Source organism: Mixophyes fleayi, chromosome 6 (genome assembly GCF_038048845.1).
Source record: "Mixophyes fleayi isolate aMixFle1 chromosome 6, aMixFle1.hap1, whole genome shotgun sequence".
Lineage (NCBI taxonomy): Eukaryota > Metazoa > Chordata > Amphibia > Anura > Limnodynastidae > Mixophyes > Mixophyes fleayi.
Genome location: NC_134407.1, coordinates 5,180,747 through 5,203,758, shown reverse-complemented (window position 1 = coordinate 5,203,758; position 23,012 = coordinate 5,180,747). Strand labels below are relative to the sequence as shown.

Below are 23,012 nucleotides of genomic sequence, written 5' to 3'. Positions count from 1 at the left end.
CCTGACACAACGCCTCCTAGCAGTCGGCTCGCAGTTATAAAAAGATTGGACGTGAATGTGGTAACTCTCTCTTGGTATTTTATTTCCTACTTGTTCTACTGTTGTGTTTACAGACGATTCCTGAAAATAGAATTGACCCGAGAGGGTGAATGAGAAACCTTTTTCCGTCCTTTGGCATCTGTCTGTGAAACGCCAGCGTGGTTGTGGAGACAGAGCCCCGGCTCTCCCTGTGAGGATAGGGAGCTGGTGATTGAGATTGAAGGATCCTACAAGCAATTCATCTCGGCTGGAGGGTGTGGGCAGCTCCGGGGTGAGGGGGGCAGACATTGATATACAGTCTGTCATCAGGCTAATTGTTGTTTGAATTACCTGTTATGATCCAATGGCAAATCCGCCAGTGGAGCAGAAAATGCAGCTTGAATGGGTAAGATGTTAGCAGGCGCGATCTGTGCTTCAGCAAGATGGATAAACACAATTATAGGGCAGACCTGTAGAGAGAAAATCCATTTAAACCTCGTAATGTTAAGCAGAGCTGTGTTTAATTCATTTGGACCAATTTGTGAATGATATACGAGTGCCAGCGAACATTAGTCTGGGGACTCTCTGTCCCCCCTCCTGACTGATAGAAGACAGCCACGCTCACTTCCGTTACTAATAGCCCTGCTCAGCTAGTCTGACAATAAGATGTACTGACTCCTATTCTAAAGGTTGGACTCCGCAAATGATCCAATAAAAACCCACCAGGCAGAAAGACAATGCTGCGCTTTGCGTAACGTGTATTGATGGCTCTTAACAGAGGCGTTAAGTGTTGTCATTAGCCCCTGCTCCGTACGTGGTCCGTGTAGTGTTCAGGGCAGTGTAAGGCAAGTTGTCTTCTACGGCTTTAAGGAAGTGTTCATATATTATAATATAGTTATATAATAGGACTGCACAGTACCACTTCCCATTCTCTGCATGCTTGGAGCATTCTGGATGTTGGTACTTTCTGTGTGTGTGTGGGTAGAGGTACAGTACTACTTCTGTTGTACTGTATATTGACTGTCATTCTTAGTGTATGTACAGCTGCTCAATATTTGTTCCTATTACATACATTTAAGGTACCGGAGGGCATCTTGTGCTCTGTGGGTGTAAATCCCCAGTTCTGTATGTACTATACTGAGGGAGAGTGTCTAGCTGCAGAGTTTTAAGAGGAGATTGTGTTTGTCTCGTCCATTTGTGATATTGTTGTGTGTATTTGCACGTTGCAGCTTCTGCTGTTTGTGGAGATTGTCATTTATAGTTGTGTGCAAAGTTTTTACACCCCTGAGTAGATGTAGAGATGTTTTAATGAGTCCCTTCGGCCACGCACGGACCGATCCCGCAGATGGTGGCGCGATCGTGCGACAATCTACCGGGCGCATCTTCTGCCATACTTGATAAAAATCCCTCTGTGGCACCTTTAGTCCGATGAAGGTAATTCCAGGTTTGATCCTTGACGCTTCTGCCTCCATCTGCGATTGTTGTCCTAATTCCAGCTAGTAATTCCTTCTGTCAGAAAACTTGTGTTGAAATTGAAGTTACCTGGAAGTGTTGAAAGTAAAGCAGACTGTGTATGAACAAGACAATGATTTCCTGGAAACTGTTCCACAGTCTAGCGCTGCGTACACTACAGACTCCTCATAAACGTCTTTGTTTAAACCTTAATTGGACAATATAGTCACTATTTGACAATTTATATATTTATGTACTATTGAGCTAAATAATGTGCATTAAAAATTTGGAGTGAAGTCCACCATGACCCCTCTCCTCTGCAGCAGGCTTCCATATTCAGAGGGAGGAGCTTGTAACAGAGCAGACAGAGAGTGACTGACAGTCTTGCCAACTGTGTGGATTGGTTGATGCCAAGAGAGGAAAGGCCACTGACGTCACAACAAAGGAACAGACGGCGGTCATATCTTTTATGTCCTAAATATTTGGAAGGGGCTTCATCTTTTTATAATGGGTGTGAAGTAATACTGTATTTTTTTAACAGAACTGCAGTGGATTATCAGGTTAACTTTGATTAATGTTTTTTTAATTTCGTGGTTCATATCTGCAAATGATCTATTTAATGCTTCGGCGTCATGTGTCGGGTAACAGCGCAGAATAAACGGTATATATACAAATCAGCTGAGTGTCATATAACCTAGAAGCTGACGTCCCGCGGTCCGTGTACAAACCGTCTGATACATTACAAACATTGGGCCTGATTCATTAAGGATCTTAAATGAAGAGGTATCTTATTTCAGTCTCCTGGACAAAACCATGTTACAATGCAAGGGGTGCAAACTAGTTCTCTGTTTTGCACATAAGTTAAATACTGACTGTTTTTTCATGTAGCACACAAATATCACCTTTACATTTCAGTGTACAAATAAGCTATCAAGTATTTGTGTGCTACATGAAAAAACAGTCAGTATTTAACTTATGTGCAAAACAGAAAACTAGTTTTCACCCCTTGCATTGTAACATAGTTTTGTCCAGGAGACTGAAATAAGATACCTCTTCATTTAAGATCCTTAATGAATCATGCCCAATTACGGACTTTCAGGGAAGGAAGATAAATGAAGGACTCCTTGTAACTAGACATGAATATTTTAGAATATCTGTAGGGAACATTGGAAGAGACCTGGAAATATCTCCCAGCTGCAAAACTTCTACAAGGAAAGGTGGGCAAAAAATTCCTTAACAAAAATAGATCCTAAAGGTTTCCTGGAAAGCAATGTTATTGCTGCAAAAGGAAATATCAGAAAGCCGTTATATATATATATATATATATATATATATATATATATATATATATATATATATATATTGCCCTGTTCACAGTTTTCTTGCTTTGAATCCATAAAATAAAACCCTTCAAATAAACGGTGATTATGCATTAAACATTGCAGAAATATATTTTTTGTACAGTTCTATTCTGTAGATTCATCAAACTCTCCTCACTTTCTACATGTGCACAATAAGCACTGGGCACAAGGGTGCAGAGATATATTTGTGCATGACGCTGGTTAGTAGTGAATTACCCCCATGTGTTGTCCCAGTTACCTTCTCAGCAGATCTACGGGCAACAAGACCTCATACAATGGGTGTAATATAACCTCATTACACATACTGGTGTTATAGTGTAGTCCTCCTATTTGTGGTCACTCTGTAGCTTTGCAGATATTCATGGCTGATAACGGATAATTAAAGTAAATAAAGTTTGACCGTGTGGTCTAATTCTGTTATTTTGTCCACCCCCCTTTGTTAAAAGATAACTGGCAGAAGCCCCCTCGCCCAATCCTGAAGTGTATTATAGAGTTAGGGGTTCCTTAGTCCCTGGCTTGAGTCCACTGATGGAAGTCGAGTCCCTCACACCGTTAGGGCTAGATTTACTAAACTGCGGGTTTGAAAAAGTGGGGATGTTGCCTATAGCAACCAATCAGATTCTAGCTGTCATTCTGTAGAAGGTACTAAATAAATGAAAGCTAGAATCTGATTGGTTGCTATAGGCAACATCCCCACTTTTTCAAACCCGCAGTTGAGTAAATCTAGCCCTTAGTCTGTATAATCTACCTCGCCCGGCGCTTTCGTTTTTAATAGTTTCCTTTTTCCGTGTTTTTACAGCATTTACAAATTGCTGAGCTCCCTTAAACCAACAAGAGTCTTGTCAAGCGCATTTTAAAAACAATTCTTTCCAACTTTCTATTTCAACCTCCTGTGAATCTTTCCCTGCACTGGGAGCAGCCGTTTCGCTGGCAGGCTAGTGACAGTGTTAGAGTTTGCAGAGCAATGTAAACAGACATTGGGCAGAAATGTATATATGGAGAGCTGGGGCCCTGTTCCTGCAGGGGAGAAGCAGTTATCCGCTCTCCTCTCCGGGTCTGTGAGATTCCGGCATCGGTGCTGCCTGAACAACCCTGCAGCTTATTCTCTGTCTTCTGCAGGGTGTAAGCGAGATATGAGCAGTTCTAACCGAGGTGGTTAATGTGGCAGAGGGGGGAGATAAGGTTTTGGTTTTGTGCTGAAAGCCACATTCAGTGTTTTGATGTTGGTAGCTCCCACGTCGCCCTGTGTCTTATCGTCTCTCGCTCTGTGTGTGTTTCATTTTCTCTCTTTCAGACTTGGTTTGTGGCTTTTTGTTGCCGATAGTGTGCTGTTATTTGCCATCTTAATGTGGCCCACCTCCAGACCTGTTACCATGATTTCAATGCGTTTAAAGGCTATTTATTCTCTCTCAATGGCTGTTGATTTAAGTTAGAGGAAATTTATGGCTGAATTTCCAATGGAGTAATATGTTTGGATGATTTAGTCACTGTCCAGTCATAGTGAACCCTGGTGACCCTGAGCTACGCCATCTGTATGACCGATTATGTTGGCGTTACAGCATGGGTTTAATATAACTGAAATGAGTCATTGACCAGCATCCCATGTGCCCCATCTATTTGCTGACCGTTGCCAGCTCTGGGGAGTGGAGTGTTGCATCATTCTGGGACAGTGCAGAAGATTGAGTTTTAGTGACAAGCTTGCAGAAACGCATTATATACAGATTGGTGGATTCAAAATGGTATCACAGCAATTGTAACTGACATGCAATGCTTTGCCATTTGAGTCTTTTGTCTGATGTTGGCACCATTGTCCAGGGGCTACAAAATGCGTGATTTGATATTTTTAGCAGAGCTGCAGTGAAAAGTCTGGGCATAGCTAAACAATGTGTTTTACCTTCCTGCTGGCGTTAGTTTTGTGTTTGAAAACGCAAATTAAGATACATATAAGGTGCAAACACCCGAGTATAGGAAAGAAATGCACCGTAGTTTATTATCATTTAAAAACCCCTTTAGCATAACGTTAGCGGGCCACATGCAGCGATTAATACAATCACTTTCAATCAAATTGCACAAAGATTGTTGCATCTGTGAACGATGAACTATTAAAAATGAATTTCGAATGACAGAATTGTTTGGAGAAGTTAGTTGTCATGTTGGGGAAACCTCTGGCGTGCGTTTGTTATCCAAGGCTCAACAATCCTGTGCATCTCAAAGAAGAGAAATGACAGGTTTTCAGTACCCCACTAGGAACATGAAATAATGGATTATCAATGAGAAATGTATTGGATAGTTATCAAGGAACCAGCAACCAGTCCTTCAGGTAATGACAGCTATGGTGACCTCCTCACTGTAATATAAATCGTCCTTCTCCTTATAGTAGTGTAGTGTATAGGTTGTACTCTGTACGTGCTGCTGGCGGCATGGAAAAACTTTCACTTTATGAAGTGTCGGAAAAAATTCTATTTTAGAAAGAGATTTATTCAGTGTTTAGAACTAAGAATCTTCCAATAAGTAAATACATTGTTCTTTCAGTAACGGTTCAGGAATTCTGATGCGTAATAGATATGTATATATATTTATGTGTGTGAATATGTACTATACTCTGCTAGACTCTCTCACAAGTGGAAGTATGATTTTGGCAGTGAATAACCCCCCATTCTCTCCCTCTAACCACATCCAAAGATTGCCGCTAATTAAAACGGTTTTATGTTGCATATTGATTTTCCCAAGAAATAGCTGTGTAACTAAGCGGCTATCACTGTTACTGTTCTTAAATCGCCCATATATCTGTTTAGCGGTGGCAGCCCAGCCTGGGCCGTATTGAATTATGCTTATTCATTTATTTGAAATTAATTACATTTTTTTCTCTGACAAGTCCTTATTTTATTGCTCACACTGAGCTGACCACAGGTCTTAAGAAGTTTCACTGATCTATTTGGCTAATGGCAGATTGACAACGATTAAACGTTTCAAATTGCGCACTTACTGCCTGTCAAACTAGAGGTGGCCATTTTGCCGGGTGAGAAAACAGTCTCTCCGTTCACAAGTGACCGGTGACACCGCAGAAGTTTGTTCTGACACGGTTCCTAGTGAACTGGTAGGCGGAATATAAAAATTGGTTGAGCCCACAAAGATGGCTGCCATCGCATTGTGCCTCAGTGGTGTGACTGGATCCCTGGCTGCTTTCCCCAAGGGAACCGGTTTCCAGCTTTGTCGGAAGCAAACGTCCCCTATACCCGTACATTATTTTGGAAGTGTTGCAGCCAGTTTCTCGTTACAGAACTCGTTGATATTTTTAGGCCTTGTTACATGAGCGCTGACTTCCGGTCAGGTCACAAGATTCCATACGACTTAAATACAGGACATGTCATTTTGAAACTGAAAACACCCGTGTGACACGAAGATGACTCGGTCAGTAAAAGTCACAGTGCCTCGTGCCTCGACGATGTCACCTGTGAATTGAAAGGCTGAATATTGGATACACACTCAAAATGGCTGCCTCGGTTGTGCACAGGTGACAGGAATAAACTGAGAGACATATTTAGAGACTTGTTTGGTGATTTAACACAATCACCTAATCGGCATTTTCCTCCTATTTCATTAGAAAATACAATTTTGTCTAGTAATTAGGTTTTTCGTCTTTTCTTCTGGCAAAAATCACAATAAAAACGTTGCCTACACATAATTGGGGTAACACTATTGACATATATTTTACACATAACATAGTTGCATATACATATTATATGCTCCAATGTTTGTGTGATGTTCGTAGTTGTGTTTCTGTGAGAGCTGAAGTCCTATTTTCTGTTCCTGTGAAATAAAAAGTCTCTGGTTTGCTAGGAAGGAGCCATATGGTCTTAATTTTGGATATTACACTCTTTCTGGAACTGCCCCAGTACAATTCCAACACCAGATAATCAAGTTTGAACTCATGTTTCACGTATGCTGTTTTTCTATAACAACCAAAATCAGTTTCTGCTGGGCGATCACCAGAGACAAAGAGCCTGTCTTTCCTCACAGCGGCATGAGGACACCATAATTCCTCAAATTGGATTTCTGCTCCTCTCTGCAGAACAGAGCTCGGTTTGTTGTTGCATTCATTGTGTCTGGAGCCGCATACGGTTCTTCTGAGGGTCTGCTGTGGGGTTACCGGACATCGTTATATATCATTCTTACAGACTGAAGAACTAAATCTGGAATTTGCATGTATTGGGACTAAATCGCACTGGCATCGGTTTAGCCCGTGGCACTATTGTTTTTAACACAACCGAATCTGAGTGCGTTTGACCTGTGGTTTCTTAGGCCTTAAACTTGCGTTTGTTTTAATGTTGTTCAATAATAGCTGGGTTTTCCTCCGCAGTGAAAGTTGATTAGTGTCCAAAAGCTTAAATACAAAATATATTATATGCTACGTTAATTGTTTTCAGCTTTTGTTACTAATTTGTTCAAAAATCTCTGATCATGCCCAGTTGGAGCCTGTGTTACCTAGGAGACTGCACAACTAATCATTCAGAGCTGACGCGTTTGGCAACTGCTTCTCCTCTTCATCCCCATTTTAACATCCTTCGAAAAGACATTATCCTTGGCACAGCCTTCATTTAACATAAGAGTTTTAGCGCAGTAATTACACAGGATTTGGGATCTTTTATCAAGAACCCTTTATCCTGAAATTACCAAAAAAAACGAAATAACTGCTGCTGTTTAGTGATTATTGTCATACACACAGACATGGTCCCTCCTGTAGTCACTGTGAGGAGCTCTGATCTATTTAGTGAGGAAGGGACCTCTGGGTGCGGAGTAGCGAAAATCGGCTAACTTTTATAATCCAAATTATGGGAATCCCCAAAGTCCCAGGCACCCCAGATAATAGTTTCCACACCTGTTTATTAATGTCTAATAGAGTTATAGGCAACTCTCCTCCATCGTTTCTGAGGAAGACCCAAAATTGTTGTTCAGTTCCCCGAAGAGTGTTCTATGTTGCTTAATCCTGCAGCGCGCACAAGGTTTGGAAGCAAAATCTAACAGGGCGGAAGGAAAATATACTTAATTTAAGAAAGGAAAACAAACTTGTTTTAATTACCTTGGCATGCATAGTAAGCTGAGCAGATATTATTAATAACTGCTTGTTCTCCATCCCCAAAACACTTAACTGTTGCAGCAAAAGCACAAACTAATGTCTGTATTCACTGTTGCCCCCCAGGGGCTTTCTACTGGGGGCTATTTGCTTCAAGACCACAGAGGTTAACAAAACCCCAAACCTAAACTTTACCCCTCATCCAAATTGCATAAGACTGAAATCCAAAATGAATTTCCTTTCGGAGAGTCTGGTTTATTTTAACCTTTACTGTATGTTTTTTTGGAACATTTTACATATCACAAAGAGATTTTTAATGACTTATAACAATAGATATAACGGCTTATTGTAGCAGCGTGGGGGAAGACCGCTGTCCTGCACGACGAAGGTGTCATCAGAAACGTGCACTTTGGCTTTATAAGTAAACAGAAATAAACGTCCCTATTAATACCGTCCATGATTTAAGAGGGGCCCTTCGTGAAGTTAATCGCTGACCCTGGAAAAGTTCAGTGGACTTTATTAGTTGCTAAAGTTTATTGCAGCTGGACATTAGAGGGGATATAACGATGGTTGGAGGTCGGCTGCTGGTTCAGCTTATATATGATTTAAGCCCCAGTGTCTGGGTCCATCAGATCGGATTGTCTTTAAACCAACAGCTGGTGCGGTTTGAGTTCTGCAGGATCTGATGCAGGGATCCTGTTGGAGAATCTACTTTCATTTTATTTTTGATCTATGTTTTTTATTTTCCTTTTGAACGTCCATGGTTGCTTGTCCTCACGTGCCCACCGGTACCCTGTGATAATGATAGGATACAAGCTGAGTCTATTGCATATGGCGGTATGAAAGTTTCACCTTCGTTTTGTTTCGGAAAAAGTTGAATTGTTGTTCGATTTGTGCTCATTATCTCGTACCCCTCCGTGGTACCGTGGAACAGATCAGGGACCGTCCTGTTTTAGTGCTGAAGTGACTGAAGGGAAAACGTAAAATTTCAAGTATTGCTGTATTTGTTTGTAAATTATAGTTCATTCTCTCTAAATCAGAGAAACTTTTTTTTTATTCTTTACATTTGGCTAATAATTAACGTGTCTACATGAGCTCCACTTTCATTATCCCTGTAAGGGAAAGACCTCGTTTAGCTAATTAAGGCTCACGCTGGATGTTTTATAATTAGAGAGGTTGTAGGGCAGGGATTTATAAACCACCACTAAATGAGACCTTGTGGTATCTATTTGTAAACATGGCGAAATAATAATAACAAAATTAAATAATTTTTTTTAAAATCATAAACATTCTTTTATATATTTTTTTGACAATTATATTTGCCATTTTTTATGGAATCACCACACTATAGACATTACCTCATTTCTTGAATATATTATTTAAAAATCTGTTTAAAAATAAATAAAAAGGAATTGTTAGAATCCTCCGCATTGTAGATTTGTGCTGCTGTTGCGTCATGTTTTCATAGGCTGCGGTCTGGAGGGGTCACGGCGCAACACGTGATGTCAGACTCATTTTATTTTGTTTGTTTATGTTTATTTGTTGTGTTATTTTATGTTTTTGTCTTTACTTTGAACTTGAGTATGGTAACGAGAGGTACACCCCCATCAAACACCCCCTTCTACTCGAGTCCTAGCACTCGCCTGGTCACTTGTACTCAAGATGACATCACACGTCTCCTGTGACATCACTGCAGACGATAATTAAATGGTCGGGGTTGCTGAACCGCGTTCTGCTTTTTCGCTTGACCCTTCCACTTTTTCCTTTTTCTCTTCTTTATTTTTTCCTTTTCTTTAATGGTTTTAGCTAAATATGAACCGGAGATTGAGTGTAAATGCTTTTAATTGTGCATGTAATGTAATTGGAAGCGTTTCATTTACCTGCTGATGCGAGTTTCTTCTTCATCTTAGTGCGTGAATGTACCGCTAGACCTGCATTTAGCTTCTTGTTGCAGTCCTTTGATGCAGGTAGGACATATTATAAATAGGCTTGTTGCTATGGGGAGTAATAGAGGTCGATGTGTGTTGTATGGCTAACCTTTATCTGCTCCTTATAAACAAATGACCGTGATTACAGATTTGAGAGGAGACATTTGCCCGTCTAGAGAGAAATGTACATTAGACACAGACAAATGGGACATTATTTCATTTTATATTCCCCAAAAAGTTACACAGTTCAGGGAATCCATTCACTGTTACAGCATGTACCCCAAAATGTGGGCTCAAATCCTAGCTTCTGATAATTGTCTTAGATGGGGAAATTGTACAGTTGCTCACCACACACTGCCACATTTCCAAGAAAGTTCATCTCACTTAACTTGTTACTAACTCATCAATAAATAAACTCTTCTGTTTGATAAATCAGAGTAATATTACTTCACATATGCATTTCTATCATCAGAGAATTGTTTGCTATGGATATATACAGCAACGCTCTTTAATCAGTCAGTAAAAGTTGGAGGACGGGTGTGTTGCCATATTTTACATATTCATCACTTTTATTTGTACAAACATTTACATGGGATGAGTGTTAAAATAAGTGTGTCAAATGCTGCGGTTAGTTCCACTTTAAGCAGAGTTAATGGAATCGCTGTGACTCATTCAGTGGCTCTGAGAACAAATAGCCTCATAAAAATCACTTACTGGTCTTATCACTATGATGTAAAATAAATGTGACCCTGAATTCCTGGTGATTCTACTCTCGTCATAAGAGCATTTAACAGCCAGCTACAAAATGTATAAACATTTCCCACCCAGAGTGGCTGGAAAGTTTGTAACTTTCAGTTGAGTCGTTGTATAACATAGCTGATTACTGTCTAAGGAAGTTTCGCTATTTAAAGTGCACTTGTCACCTATGTGTAGCAGAGGCGGCCATTTTGTTGATGACAAAATATTCATGACCAGTCAGCCTTATAAATCACTTGGAACTAGTGGCAGCATCCTAGTTGACACCTACCCCTATCAGGGCTCGGCCATACCTCAGTTGTCACTGGTAGCTCCTTCTACTGCGTGTAGTTGCAATATTTATAAAACTACAGCAACTCTTAAAGTGACGAGATCTGCAATATTGAGGGAAACTTGTGTAAAACATTTACTGTGCTATAGAAATGTTATTATTTACGTAAGACACACAACACTTAGCAGACACTTCTGTCGGTCCGTGTTGTGACACGTGAAGTTATACCTGTGTTGTACATATTCATATAAAGCTGTCAGAACTAAGTATATGTGAGATTGAAGTGTGTATGGGAGCCGGGTGTCATGTTGGAGTCCAGAATGAGCCATTATGGAGACATCTATACACGTCGTTGTCGCACATTGTGATCATTCCTCTTCCTGTGTTTACATGTACAGACAGTGATTCACACTGATCTATGTGCATGTGTGTGCTGGGGGTATTGTTGTATGATATCCAGGATCAGCCCCCATATCTAGTAATATCATGGAGGCTTGAGGCACAAAGTGCCTCACACCTCAGTGGTGGCACTAGTTCCCTGTTAATAGGCTGCATTCTTATGAATATTGGCTCCACCGGGTGACAAATACACTGAATTAGAACAGGGTGTTTTTTTGGCCATTTGAAACTCCCTTGAGCTTGATGTAATGTAATGTCTGTTTATCCCACCCACGTGGAAAGGAGCCAAAACTCACATATACTTCCCTGCATGCAGCTGCCACTAACACACACCTGTGCTACATGTAAACACACACAAGACAATGTATACATGGCTGGCAGTGAGACGGAGTGTTGTGTATGATTGTGTGTATATGCTGAGTGCCAATTGTGTTCTATATTGTGTCGCATTGTGTTACGGTGTGAGAGTCGCATTGTGTTATGGTGTGAGTGTCGCATTGTGTTACGGTGTGAGTGTCGCATTGTGTTACGGTGTGAGTGTCGCATTGTGTTACGGTGTGAGTGTCGCATTGTGTTACGGTGTGAGTGTCGCATTGTGTTATGGTGTGTGTCGCATTGTGTTATTTGCATGTTACATTGTATCATGATCTGTGTCACATTGTGTTATGATCTGTGTGTTACATTGTATTATTTGCATGTTATATTGTACAATCTGCATATCACATTGTATCATGATCTGCGTGTTATATTGTGTTATGATCCACGTGTCACATTGTATTATGATCTGTGTGTCGCACTGTCTTATGATCTGTGTGTTACATTGTATTATTTACATGTTATATTGTACAATCTGCATGTTATAATGTATTATGATCTGTGTTTCACATTGTATTATGATCTGCATGTTACATTGAGCACTATAGTTGCATGTGAGGGGTCAGTACATGTTACTGTTGCCATCAATTGTACCCCGCCCCCCAACTAGACTGGCCAAGAATACCTTTTAGCTGATTAAGGCATTTGAGGGTTAACAGCATCACAGAGTATTTCAGCCGTGTCACACCGTGTGTGTGTGTGTGTGTGTGTCCATGTGTAGGAAATCGGCCTGCATGTAGTCACCCCCAACAACCTTCATACATCCAGCGTGTTCACATCACAAGTTTAGTGTTTTATTCTCCTTATGACTGTAGGTGGGACGTTACATCTAAGCTGTAGCGGCAGAGAAGAGATTTGCAGCAGACAGATTACGGGTGTAGCGTTTTGACAGGGGGAGGTTTGCATCTCACAAAATATTTATATTCTATCTAAAGGAAGGTGCTGTATACAGAGTGTGTATGTGTAAATAAAACGCTCTCAGAGGTTCAGCAGGAATGGTACCTGTACAGCGATAGAGGTGAGGTACAGCCTTTCTGGCGTGTGTGGAGCTCCTTCCTCTGCGCCTGACTGTGGATGGCACGGTTACAACCAGCACTTGGTGCTGTTAGTGTAGGGGAAACCATTTTTTCCTCTACAGAGGTAGAATGTAGACGTTGGCTTCCTCTTGTAGCGTTCGTTATTATCCTTCACAGAGAGAGCATCACAAAGCCGCTAGATGTATATCCACAGGTAAATGTGGTTATCAGTTATCCTGTATGCTTGTGTTATTGAAGGTTCTGTATACATAGGAAAAGTAAAGTCTACATGCAGTTATGTTTACATGTTCCGCTTAGGTCAGGTATAGCGTGTCTGCCATGATTTATCCATATCTCTAGCAGCAGATACACCTGCACTACGTAGCACCCGGTCTTCCTGGTTACATTTACCTGTGACTGTAATATCATCAGTAAACAGCAGGATGTTTGTGCACACAGCCGCTGCCGGGCTGGCTGGAGAAGTGTTGCTTGTTGTTGGGGAGTTCCTGACAGTGCATTATGTGTCTACAGTGACTGAACGATCATTGTGTGACTGTGCAGAGAGGTACTGAGGGACTAGTAGACCTGTGGTTACGTTTTCATTGGAGATGCCGGCGGTGGCTTTTCACATTCCTTTCTGAAAGAAACATACTTCTGACATGGGTGTAGAAAGTAATCCAACATGTTAGGCCTGAGGGAGAAATGTGTCAGACAATTAAGCAGCCATGATGTAGTTTATGCAGAAGAGGTGTGGGTGTAAAGCACAGCTCATTGCCTGTGGCTGGTGTGCCATGCACTGCCGGTTGCCTGGTGGCCGGTGTGCCATGCAGTGCCTGGTGGCTGGTGTGCCATGCACTGCCCGTTGCCTGGTGGCTGGTGTGCCATGCACTGCCCGTTGCCTGGTGGCCGGTGTGCCATGCAGTGCCTGGTGGCTGGTGTGCCATGCACTGCCCGTTGCCTGGTGGCTGGTGTGCCATGCACTGCCGGTTGCCTGGTGGCCGGTGTGCCATGCAGTGCCTGGTGGCTGGTGTGCCATGCAGTGCCTGGTGGCTGGTGTGCCATGCACTGCCCGTTGCCTGGTGGCCGGTGTGCCATGCAGCGCCCGTTGCCTGGTGGCCGGTGTGCCATGCAGCGCCCGTTGCCTGGTGGCCGGTGTGCCATGCAGTGCCTGGTGGCTGGTTTGCCATGCAGTGGCTGGTGTGCCATGCAGCGCCCGTTGCCTGGTGGCCGGTGTGCCATGCAGCGCCTGGTGACCGGTGTGCCCTGCACTGCACGTTGCCTGGTGGCCGGTGTGCCATGCACTGCCTGTTGCCTGGTGTGCCATGCACTGCCTGTTGCCTGGTGTGCCATGCACTGCCTGTTGCCTGGTGTGCCATGCAGCGCCTGGTGGCCGGTGTGCCATGCAGTGCCTGTTGCCTATTGAGCAATATCTCATACAGCTGCACTAATAAAACTGCTTTGCAAAATCTTTCGCCCCCTGTGACATGCACAAATGGGGGACATACAATCTGATATTTATGGAAGGTAAAAGTGATTGTCAGATCTGTACATGACTAATGCAAGGTTCTATTTGTGGGACATTTTTAAGCACTATTAGTGCAGTTTTTATTATTTGAGGTGTCTTTCCTCATTTTTTTCCCTTATACTATATTCAGTTTTTCCACCGTTTTTCCAGATATTTTTAACATCAATAGTTTTTATTAAGGGTTTAAAAGCATCGTGGGGGGGGGGGATGCAGAAAAAAGTAAGGGGGGGAGGGTGGTTCATAGTGGGGAGAAGACAAAACAATGAATATCCGAGAACAAACAGATACATTCTTAATTATAAAGAAGTGCGTACAGATATTTTTAGAAGTGTTCCCCATATTTAGCAGAGTGGCCCAGTGAGATCCAGCATACACATCACATGATCAGGCTTGGACTGGGGTGGGGGGCAGCTTTGGGATGGAGTATTGTTGTTGTCCCTGATGTTGGACAGTGCCTGTGACTGTTTGCAGCCCTAACACCAAGCATACTTCCGGCAACAAAGACAACTCGCCTGTTAACCGCAAATAGACACCATTCAGGAAACTGATTCATTTCCAAAAATCTGTATTTGCACATGTTCTGCCTTGGAGCCTCTATTGTCCTCCCGGCTGTGTGTTGTGTCACCACGATTCAGCTAAAGAAATGTTCTTTCAAAATAAACAGAATGAATGTTTGCGGTCTGTTAGTTCACGCTGCACGGTTTACCGGGAATTAAACAGCGCCCCCTGTCTGCGCCGCAGTACAGAGCAAGAACAGTAGGTTCCAAATTCAAAATATTCTTTTTATGTTGCTGTCATTTATTTCAGTAAAACATGTGGTCATACGTCGTCTTACATACAAGCCTAAATATATTTACGGGACTTCTACCTTTTTTTAACTAGATTGAAAAGTTTTATTTGTGTTGCTGTAATAAATCTATTATTAGTTTTACAGTTGTGCAATAGTTCCCGTTTTAGCAGCCTGAAATACACTGAGGGATCGATAAACCCCGTAATGACCTTATTCGTGCTGTGACTAAAGCTCCGTGTGTGCGATGCGGCAGAGAGAGAGACGGTGTCACATCAGGACGTGCGTTGTGTCCTAGATTCCTACAGATCTTTGTACAGGTCCTACCCGGTGATGTGAGGAATCCAGCTAGCAATTCCTAAAATCTAGATCCTTTCTGTCCATATAATTACACCTAGGGGTTTCGCTGTCTGGCTGCAGGTTGAGCATTGATTCCATATGTTAGGAGGGGCAGGCGGGGGTACCATGGACTCGGCGGGACGCACCCAGGCCTACAGCTGCCAGTTGGACAGCCCTGATTGTAAGGTTTTGGCAACTCGAGTGTTTCATATTTCAGTTCCTCAGACATTGCTGTGGTCCCAACCAGGGTGTTACTAATGCATTTTCTATTATTTATTGAGATTGTGAGCCGGTAATGTAAAGACCATTGTCCATTCCCTTGTTTCCATGCGTCTAGTACAGCGTGACCATTATAGGCAGCCTATCTATCAGCGTCACTCTCTACTGTATCATATGATTATTAATTATTATTACAATACCCCATTTTTGTAGCATGCTTTCTCATTTGAGACCATCTACATTCAAACCATGAAGAATCTGAGTAACATATTGTGAAATACAGACGTATTGTTACCAGGATACGGAACGTCCGTATCGTGATACAGGGGTCAGTTATAACCAGGAATTGGGGCTGGCAACATGGTAAACTTTGATTTGTGCATTTAATATTCCGTCGTGCCCGCTTTGTGTGATTCCAGGGTTTCATGTTTCAACTAGAAAGTGTCTATTTTCTTAGAAATAGCAGCTTTGCTCATTGCTGGGGATCTGAGGATTTTGTTAATATATTGGAGGTCTCAGAGTTTTTTTCATCTTAGGGCTCAATGTTCTACTCATATACAATGTAGCACATGGCTTATGCTACTGCCACGCGTGCCCTCTGTAGCTCCGCCTTGAAGACTCCTCCTGGTGCCTGGGTTTTGCGCCCTTAGCGCTGATATGGGTCACGGCGCCATCTCAGACTGGCTGCAGGATGGGAGCGATCTCTGCATTTATAAATTCACACATGCAAATAACACGCTGAAGAAAAAGTGCATGCGTGTTTTGTCTTTAATGACTCACTCACCTGGTGTCTGGTCCTGAACAGGTAACTGTCAAATAGAGATCTCAGCTCTCCTTCCTGAGACATCTAACACTCTGGGCTCGTCAGGCTGCTCTTGTCCTGTGTACTCCCAGGCGTTGGATTGTGAATACAGAGGTTACAAGGTGATAGCGTGCTAATTTGATGATTAATCTTCTCCGTACACAATACCAGTTTGTTCAACGTTTGGATTTATTCCAAGTTACCTGGTGTGACACCACGATAGGTCTCCTGTTCGCTGGGAGGGTAACCCCTGTACCTTCACACCCAGATTACTTTATACAGCAACTTACACTTTAACCGCTTAGTGTTCACATGTGTTTTACATCTCCACGACCAGACCAACGTTCCACCAATGTTATTGTGGTACAAGAGGTATGACGATAACTACACTCCATCTCTGGCTACACCAGCACTACTTCTGTCTTTTTACTTTGAAGGTCAGAGTTTTGTTTGTGTTTTATTAGTGAAAAACATTCAGAAATCTGAAAGCAAATTTTTTTTTTTTACATTTTTATGATTAAGTAGAGCGATTACATATGTGTTATATCTTTTTACACAAATTAGTACAAATGTTTTGTTTAATATCTTATTTATTTGAACTAGACCTTGAAGGACGCTCCCTTGTGGGTCTTTCCCTGTGGCCGGCACTGATAGTGTAACCTGGATCTATATCGTGCCCGAGGGTATACTCTGGTGACTGTATTGCCAGTTACAGAATCTGACTTCGTACTGATGGCAGATAACACTCATGGTGACCTCCGTACTGATCCCTCTCATTCCCATTCAGAGTCCAGTCTTGTTTGTGCTACTTTATTAAATGGCGTAGAAAGCCCAAATCTGCAATAACCCACCCGCTCTGACATAATCTATAGCCGGTCCCACGCGGCCCGGGCACCGGAATCTTGGTCCACTTTGGCTGCAGCTGACGGAATCAGTCTATTTGATGGATGAGGCGAGCGGATGGACCTCTTCTTGGCCTGTTAGTGGTCATATCTGCACTTACTAACGTGTCCACAGACAATTGTCGGGCTAGTTTCGGAGCCACGGGCCCTGCGATGTCTGACGTTGTGTTACCCTGAGTCAAGCTGGTAAAGTGACTGAAGGGACTAGATGTTTCTCTCCTGACAGGCTGTCGGGCTGCAAATTAGCACCGTACTGAGGGTTTTCCTTCATGATGTAGAAGGTCAGTGGCGTCAGTATTTGAGGTCTTTGCTAAGCGTAGGCCTTCATTCTACGAGCGACTTTCTGGACTTTTCCTGATTGCAGTTACGCTGTTGTTTTATTGCTGTCAGTTATTTGTCCTCCCTGAGTTCAGCCCTTCGGAACGAGTTAGCTGCACATGCTGGAAAAGTCTCCCGGAGGCAGCTAAGAGGCCTGGCATGTGTCTGGATTACAGACGGAGCTGTGTTACTATTTGCCGTGTGATTAAGTGACTGGGCCCTCTGCGCGGTGACAAATTCCATGTACAGGATGCAGAGGCTCAACTCTATATTCTAGTTCCTATTTGTAGCCCAGTCACGGGGTCATTCCATGTTCTCCGGGTGTTTCAGGCGCTGCTGTTGCTGCTCAGAGAGTTGTTGCTGCAATAAAACCGGTTCCGTTGGTGACAAAGTCCTTGCCGAGCGTGTTCTGCGTTCGCTGGACTTATGGAGAGAAGATAGAACATTGCCGTCACCCTGAGATGCGAAAGAGCTCAACCATTTTCTGCCGCATTCTGTGATTGAGTTTGTCTGACTTCTGACAGTCAGAGGGAGATACTGTATATGGTCTGATCATAAGGATCATTTCATCAGCAAAGGACACAAGATGTGAAAGTATAAGGGAAACACCTAACTCGGCAGGATTAGGAGAGGGATCACATCAGCTGACGCTTATAAATTATATTTATTATTGATTTAGTTTTTTTTTATTTCATGTTTCTTACATTCATTGTTTGATTTTTTTTTTGTTGTTTATTTTGTGGTAACAAATAGTAGTAGTCTGTTGTAGTCTGATGATATCTCTGTGGCACAAGAGGGGTTAACTGATCATCTGTAGGTGGTCCTTGCGTCACGCCGGCTTGTAAGAGACTCGTGGCTGGGCCTGTAGCTTCCAACGCGGTGTCTTTAGACTCGGAATACAGGAATCCTGTGTAAATACTGAGGCGTATTATCAGGGGAGCAATTAGCTCTTTTATCTGCTAGCTGCCGGGAATCTACTTAATGAGAGATGTGACACTTCAGAATCTTACTCCTAAACCACATGTCGTCAGCCCGTGTTACATACATGTGTCTGTGTGTTTACATATGTGACATGGAACTATATCCCTCTAACTGCAGGGAGAAAGACTATCCTGCTGTACGGCTCGTCGTGACCTTTTATTAATCATATTTATTAGTTTATACAAGTCCCCAGTTTCCTATGTAATGACCTATTTACATAACTAAGACATTTGCTGTTAAGGTTCATAACGATCAGATCGGTTTCCATCAGAGCATTGTTGGGCACCAAACAATCGGCAGTACAAGGCCAGTGGGCAGTCAGGAATGACTGGCATATAAAGTGGCACCGTATATTCACAAAACATCCTATAAGAGCCACGAAATATGTGTAAGCACAATACTTTTCTGTTGCGCAGTGCGTGCAAGTATTCAGCTCACGTGTAACCAATGCCCACATACTATTGTCCAAGCCCAACACGGCAAGGATTTATTCAAAAGAAAAGTGTGCGCCCCACAGACGCTGTCATCCATGTGTTTCCCCATAACGACAGGCTCATTTGTGAGAAAAAGTTGCTGTGGGCCGTTAGTTCTATAGACATGGGGGGTAAATTGATCAAGCTACGGGTTTGATAAAGTGGAGATGTTGCCTATAGCAACCAATCAGATTCTAGTTATCACTTATTTAGTACATTCTACAAAATGACAGCTAGAATCTGATTGGTTGCTATAGACAACATCTCCACTTTTTAAACCTGCAGCTTGATAAATTTACCCAGTGGAGTACATGCATAGCGTGCCACTAATATTACCATTATTATTAACATTTATTTATATGGCGCCAGCAACTGGGAATAATGGGACGTATTTAATAAGCAATACTGACTGATTAGAATTATTTTACAAAGCTGAACTCTATATTAATTATACATTATCAGTGGTAGTTTTATTATTATTATTATTATTATTATTATTATTATTTAGTTTGTTATGGGGTTTGATAAAATAGAACTAAAATTTTAATAATTTTGACCTTTTATTTGCATACTATAAATATAAATTAAGTTTTTCCTACTTAATACCCAGGAATAGAATTATGAAACCTTTTAAAATGGAAAACGTGGACGTTTTGCCCACAGCAGCCAATCAGATCCTAGCTATCATTTATTTAGTACATTCTAAAGTACGATAGCTGGAATCTGATTGGTTGCTATGGTCGACACGTCTACTTTTCCTTTTTAGAAGGTTTGATAAATCTGCCCCGAGTCTCTGGGTATAAACTTGCTCTTCCTGTGAATGTAGAAGGCATGTAGAACCATGTGACCTCTGAACCCGGCAAGCTTACATTCCAGCTATACATCATGTCCAAACATGGATGTGACTGTTCAGGGCAGGTGCACATTTGCCTCCTGTTTTTATACAGGTGCTGGCGTGTACTGCACAACACTTTATTTTAGCGTGTCGGTGTAAATAAACGGTGCCCATGTATGTAACCCCTCACTGCCTCTTATTTTATACTTGCCCCTGTTAGTTTTGTTTTATCACTTACCTATGCAAGTCTATTTTTCTTGCACTTGTGGCCAAAATTTGAAGCTGTATCACACAGGCTGCTGGGCTAAGAGCGGGGACTTTCCCTCACCGCACTATGAGCCTTTGATCTCGTTCCTTTGGAGGTAACATCAAAAGGATGGTTGGGAAAGACAGCCAGGCCTATGAAGTTCTACACTCAACTTAATGGCTTGACGGAGCCTCGGCTGCATTGCTGAAACTGCAGTAAACAGCCATTTAATTTCCAGCAAAATGCATCGTTGCTGAACTGCGCATTTTCTCTCTCAATCTTTATTTGTGATACTCGCATTAAACATTCCTTTAGATTTGTCCACATTCATTTATTTAATTACTTTGACTGTACACGTTCTGTTTTCTCTGTATGTTTTCCTGGGTCCTTAATCGCACTGTTGGTTTTGTGCTAAATAATAAAAAAAAAAAAATATCACAAGTAATTCATCATTTTGAGTCTTTGATAAGAGTTGTTTCCAAGGCGTGATAAAAATAATAATTCACATGTCTATTCACTGACGTACTGATGGCATTGTTCCCCTAATTGTATCATTTTATTATTATTCATTAAACAAACATTTCATTTATATTTAATATTTTAGCGCCCCTATGCTAACAAACTTTGTTACCCTTATTGTATCATTTAGTTGTTTTTATTATTATTATTAAATTATTATTATTCATTAAATAAAAATATTTTATTGATATTTATTCATTTAAGCTCCCCAAGCTAAAAGCATTGTTACTCTTATTGTTTCATTTAATAATTATTATTGTTCATTAAACAAAATTATTTCATATTATTATTTATTTCATAATTAATATTTATTTCATAATTAGTATTTATTTCACAATTAGTATTCATTAAATAGCAATATTTCATATTATTTATTAATGTCATACTTAGTATTTATTTCATAATTAATATTTATTTCATAATTATTATTCATTAAATAAAAATATTTAATTTATATTTTTTTAAGCTCCCTCCATGCTAACAAGCTTGTTACCTGTGTTTTAATAATTATTATTAATTAAATATAATTTTTTCACTTTTAAACTTCCCCTATGCTAACAAACTTCACTTTCTCCCCTGACTGTATAGGGCTTCTCTGAGAAACCCTGGGAGGGGAGTGTACCTTTCTTCTTTCAGAAGAGCGTTCCGCAGTTATATCACTACAGGACTCCGTCAGAGGTACCCACACACGCAACAATTTTATACAAACAATCTTTTCATTGTATGATTTGTACACACACATGATGATCTACAATGATAAAATGTATCTATTGAGTAGAAAATAAATCACTATATTAGATCGATCAGTCTGCCCCACACACAAAGCCATGTAACAGTTTATAAAGCAGGGTTCCCGACTGGTTATTTAATATTCACTGAGCTGCTCTTTTACCCTATTGGAGCTCCCGGAAACCGCACCCTAAAACCATTTTTCAAGGGGGTTTTTGTCTGTCCAGGTTTTCACCTATAACCTATGGCTGGTAAAGCTTGCAGCTTCCTATTGGTCCATCTTAGGATTAATGTTATAGGATCTTTTCCCAGCGCTATACTACAGAAAACGGCGCAGGCCCCGGTTAACCGCTCCAGCGCCCAATTTCACTATGGGACGGGGCAGTGAAAATTTAGTTAGTTTCTGGGAATGTTTCTTTAATAACTGGGCGATTAACAATGTTATTACAGGAGCTATCATATTTCTAAAGATCATTTCAGTTAGATAGCGCTAGTTAGAGCTTTTGTGTGATTAGCAGTAATTGTAAAATCATCGTGTGTGATTACGGGAGGGGTGACTAGACACATCACTCTGCACCATGACTAAATTATATATATATACATTGTATGTTTAGATTAAGTTAATTATTGGAATTAATTATTACAGTAATGTGCAAATTGGTTGATGTAAAATAGCTATTAATAACAGTCATTGGATATATATAAAAACATTTCAGGATCTTGTCAGAACTGAAGCTCTGTTCTCTATAAACTTTATGCCTGTGACCTTATTGAGGAACACAGCACGGAGCAGCTGAACCCTAATTTTGCTAGTTACATTATAGAAGAACAGACACTGCCTCTCACACTTTACACATGTATGTGAATGTTACACGTTGCAAGCTCTTGTGAGCAGAGAAAGGTTACCTGTTCTCCTTTCACAAAATAGTTTATTTTAGCCTTTAATACTTGAAAGAAAATTATTATAATTTTGTTGTAGGATCTTTGTAGGAATGATTAATATTATAACATGAAATGTAATGTTGATGTTTTTACTATAGTATTTTTCTGTAATTGCCATGTGTGTGTGTGTGTGTGTTTGTGTGTGCTGTGTCTACACCGGATCCTTGCCCCACAGATTCTTCTCAAATCTGGCCCAGCATAGGAAGGCAATAGGTAGCACTGAACTATTGCAGAGCAGCGATGTTGGGAAAAGCTACTGAGATAACTGCTGCAGTTACATTTATTCCAACAATAAAGTATTCAAATGTAGCGTTTCATATGTACAAAAAATAGATAACATGATAAAATTGGCTTTACAGCCAGCACACCAGCGCCTGTGGAATAATGTATTTTGTATCTTAATAAGTGATCTGTGTACGTGTAACATTGACGGAGTGTGCGGCTGAAATACAGGAATGCCCGACTGATCAAAGCCAATGTCTGATTGGCTATTTCACATCTTGTTATTAAAAATAAGCAATGTAGCAAGAAAGATGATTCAACAATTGACTCTCACCATAGTCCTCACCCTGTAATAAGGGGCACATATGACTTACACAGGTTCTGGGGCTGGCGGATGATTAAAAGATTCCCTCAGATGGTCCCCAGAACCTGTGTGAATCATATCTGAGAGAGATTTCCTGAGGTAATCGCTGGGTTCAGAAATTGTCCTGTAACTTTCTCCTTGTTAAAAATTCCAATTAA

At 41.2% G+C, this 23,012-nt stretch overlaps 1 protein-coding gene across 32 annotated transcripts in view; it reads left to right on the top strand.

Annotated features, from left to right (window-relative positions):
* Positions 1 to 23,012, top strand: part of TCF7L2 (transcription factor 7 like 2) — a 141,608-nt gene that overhangs the window by 34,741 nt on the left and 83,855 nt on the right. For 15 of the 32 annotated variants that reach the window (XM_075215665.1, XM_075215661.1, XM_075215662.1 and 12 more), the window contains exons 4-5: positions 9,816 to 9,872; positions 21,186 to 21,275. The exons of 12 other annotated variants lie outside the window; for them this stretch is intronic. In XM_075215665.1, coding sequence (XP_075071766.1) covers positions 9,816 to 9,872; positions 21,186 to 21,275 — 147 coding nt within the window. The remainder of the gene's footprint in view (positions 1 to 9,815; positions 9,873 to 21,185; positions 21,276 to 23,012) is intronic. 5 more of the 32 variants (XM_075215669.1, XM_075215686.1, XM_075215684.1 and 2 more) reach the window with 2 other exon arrangements.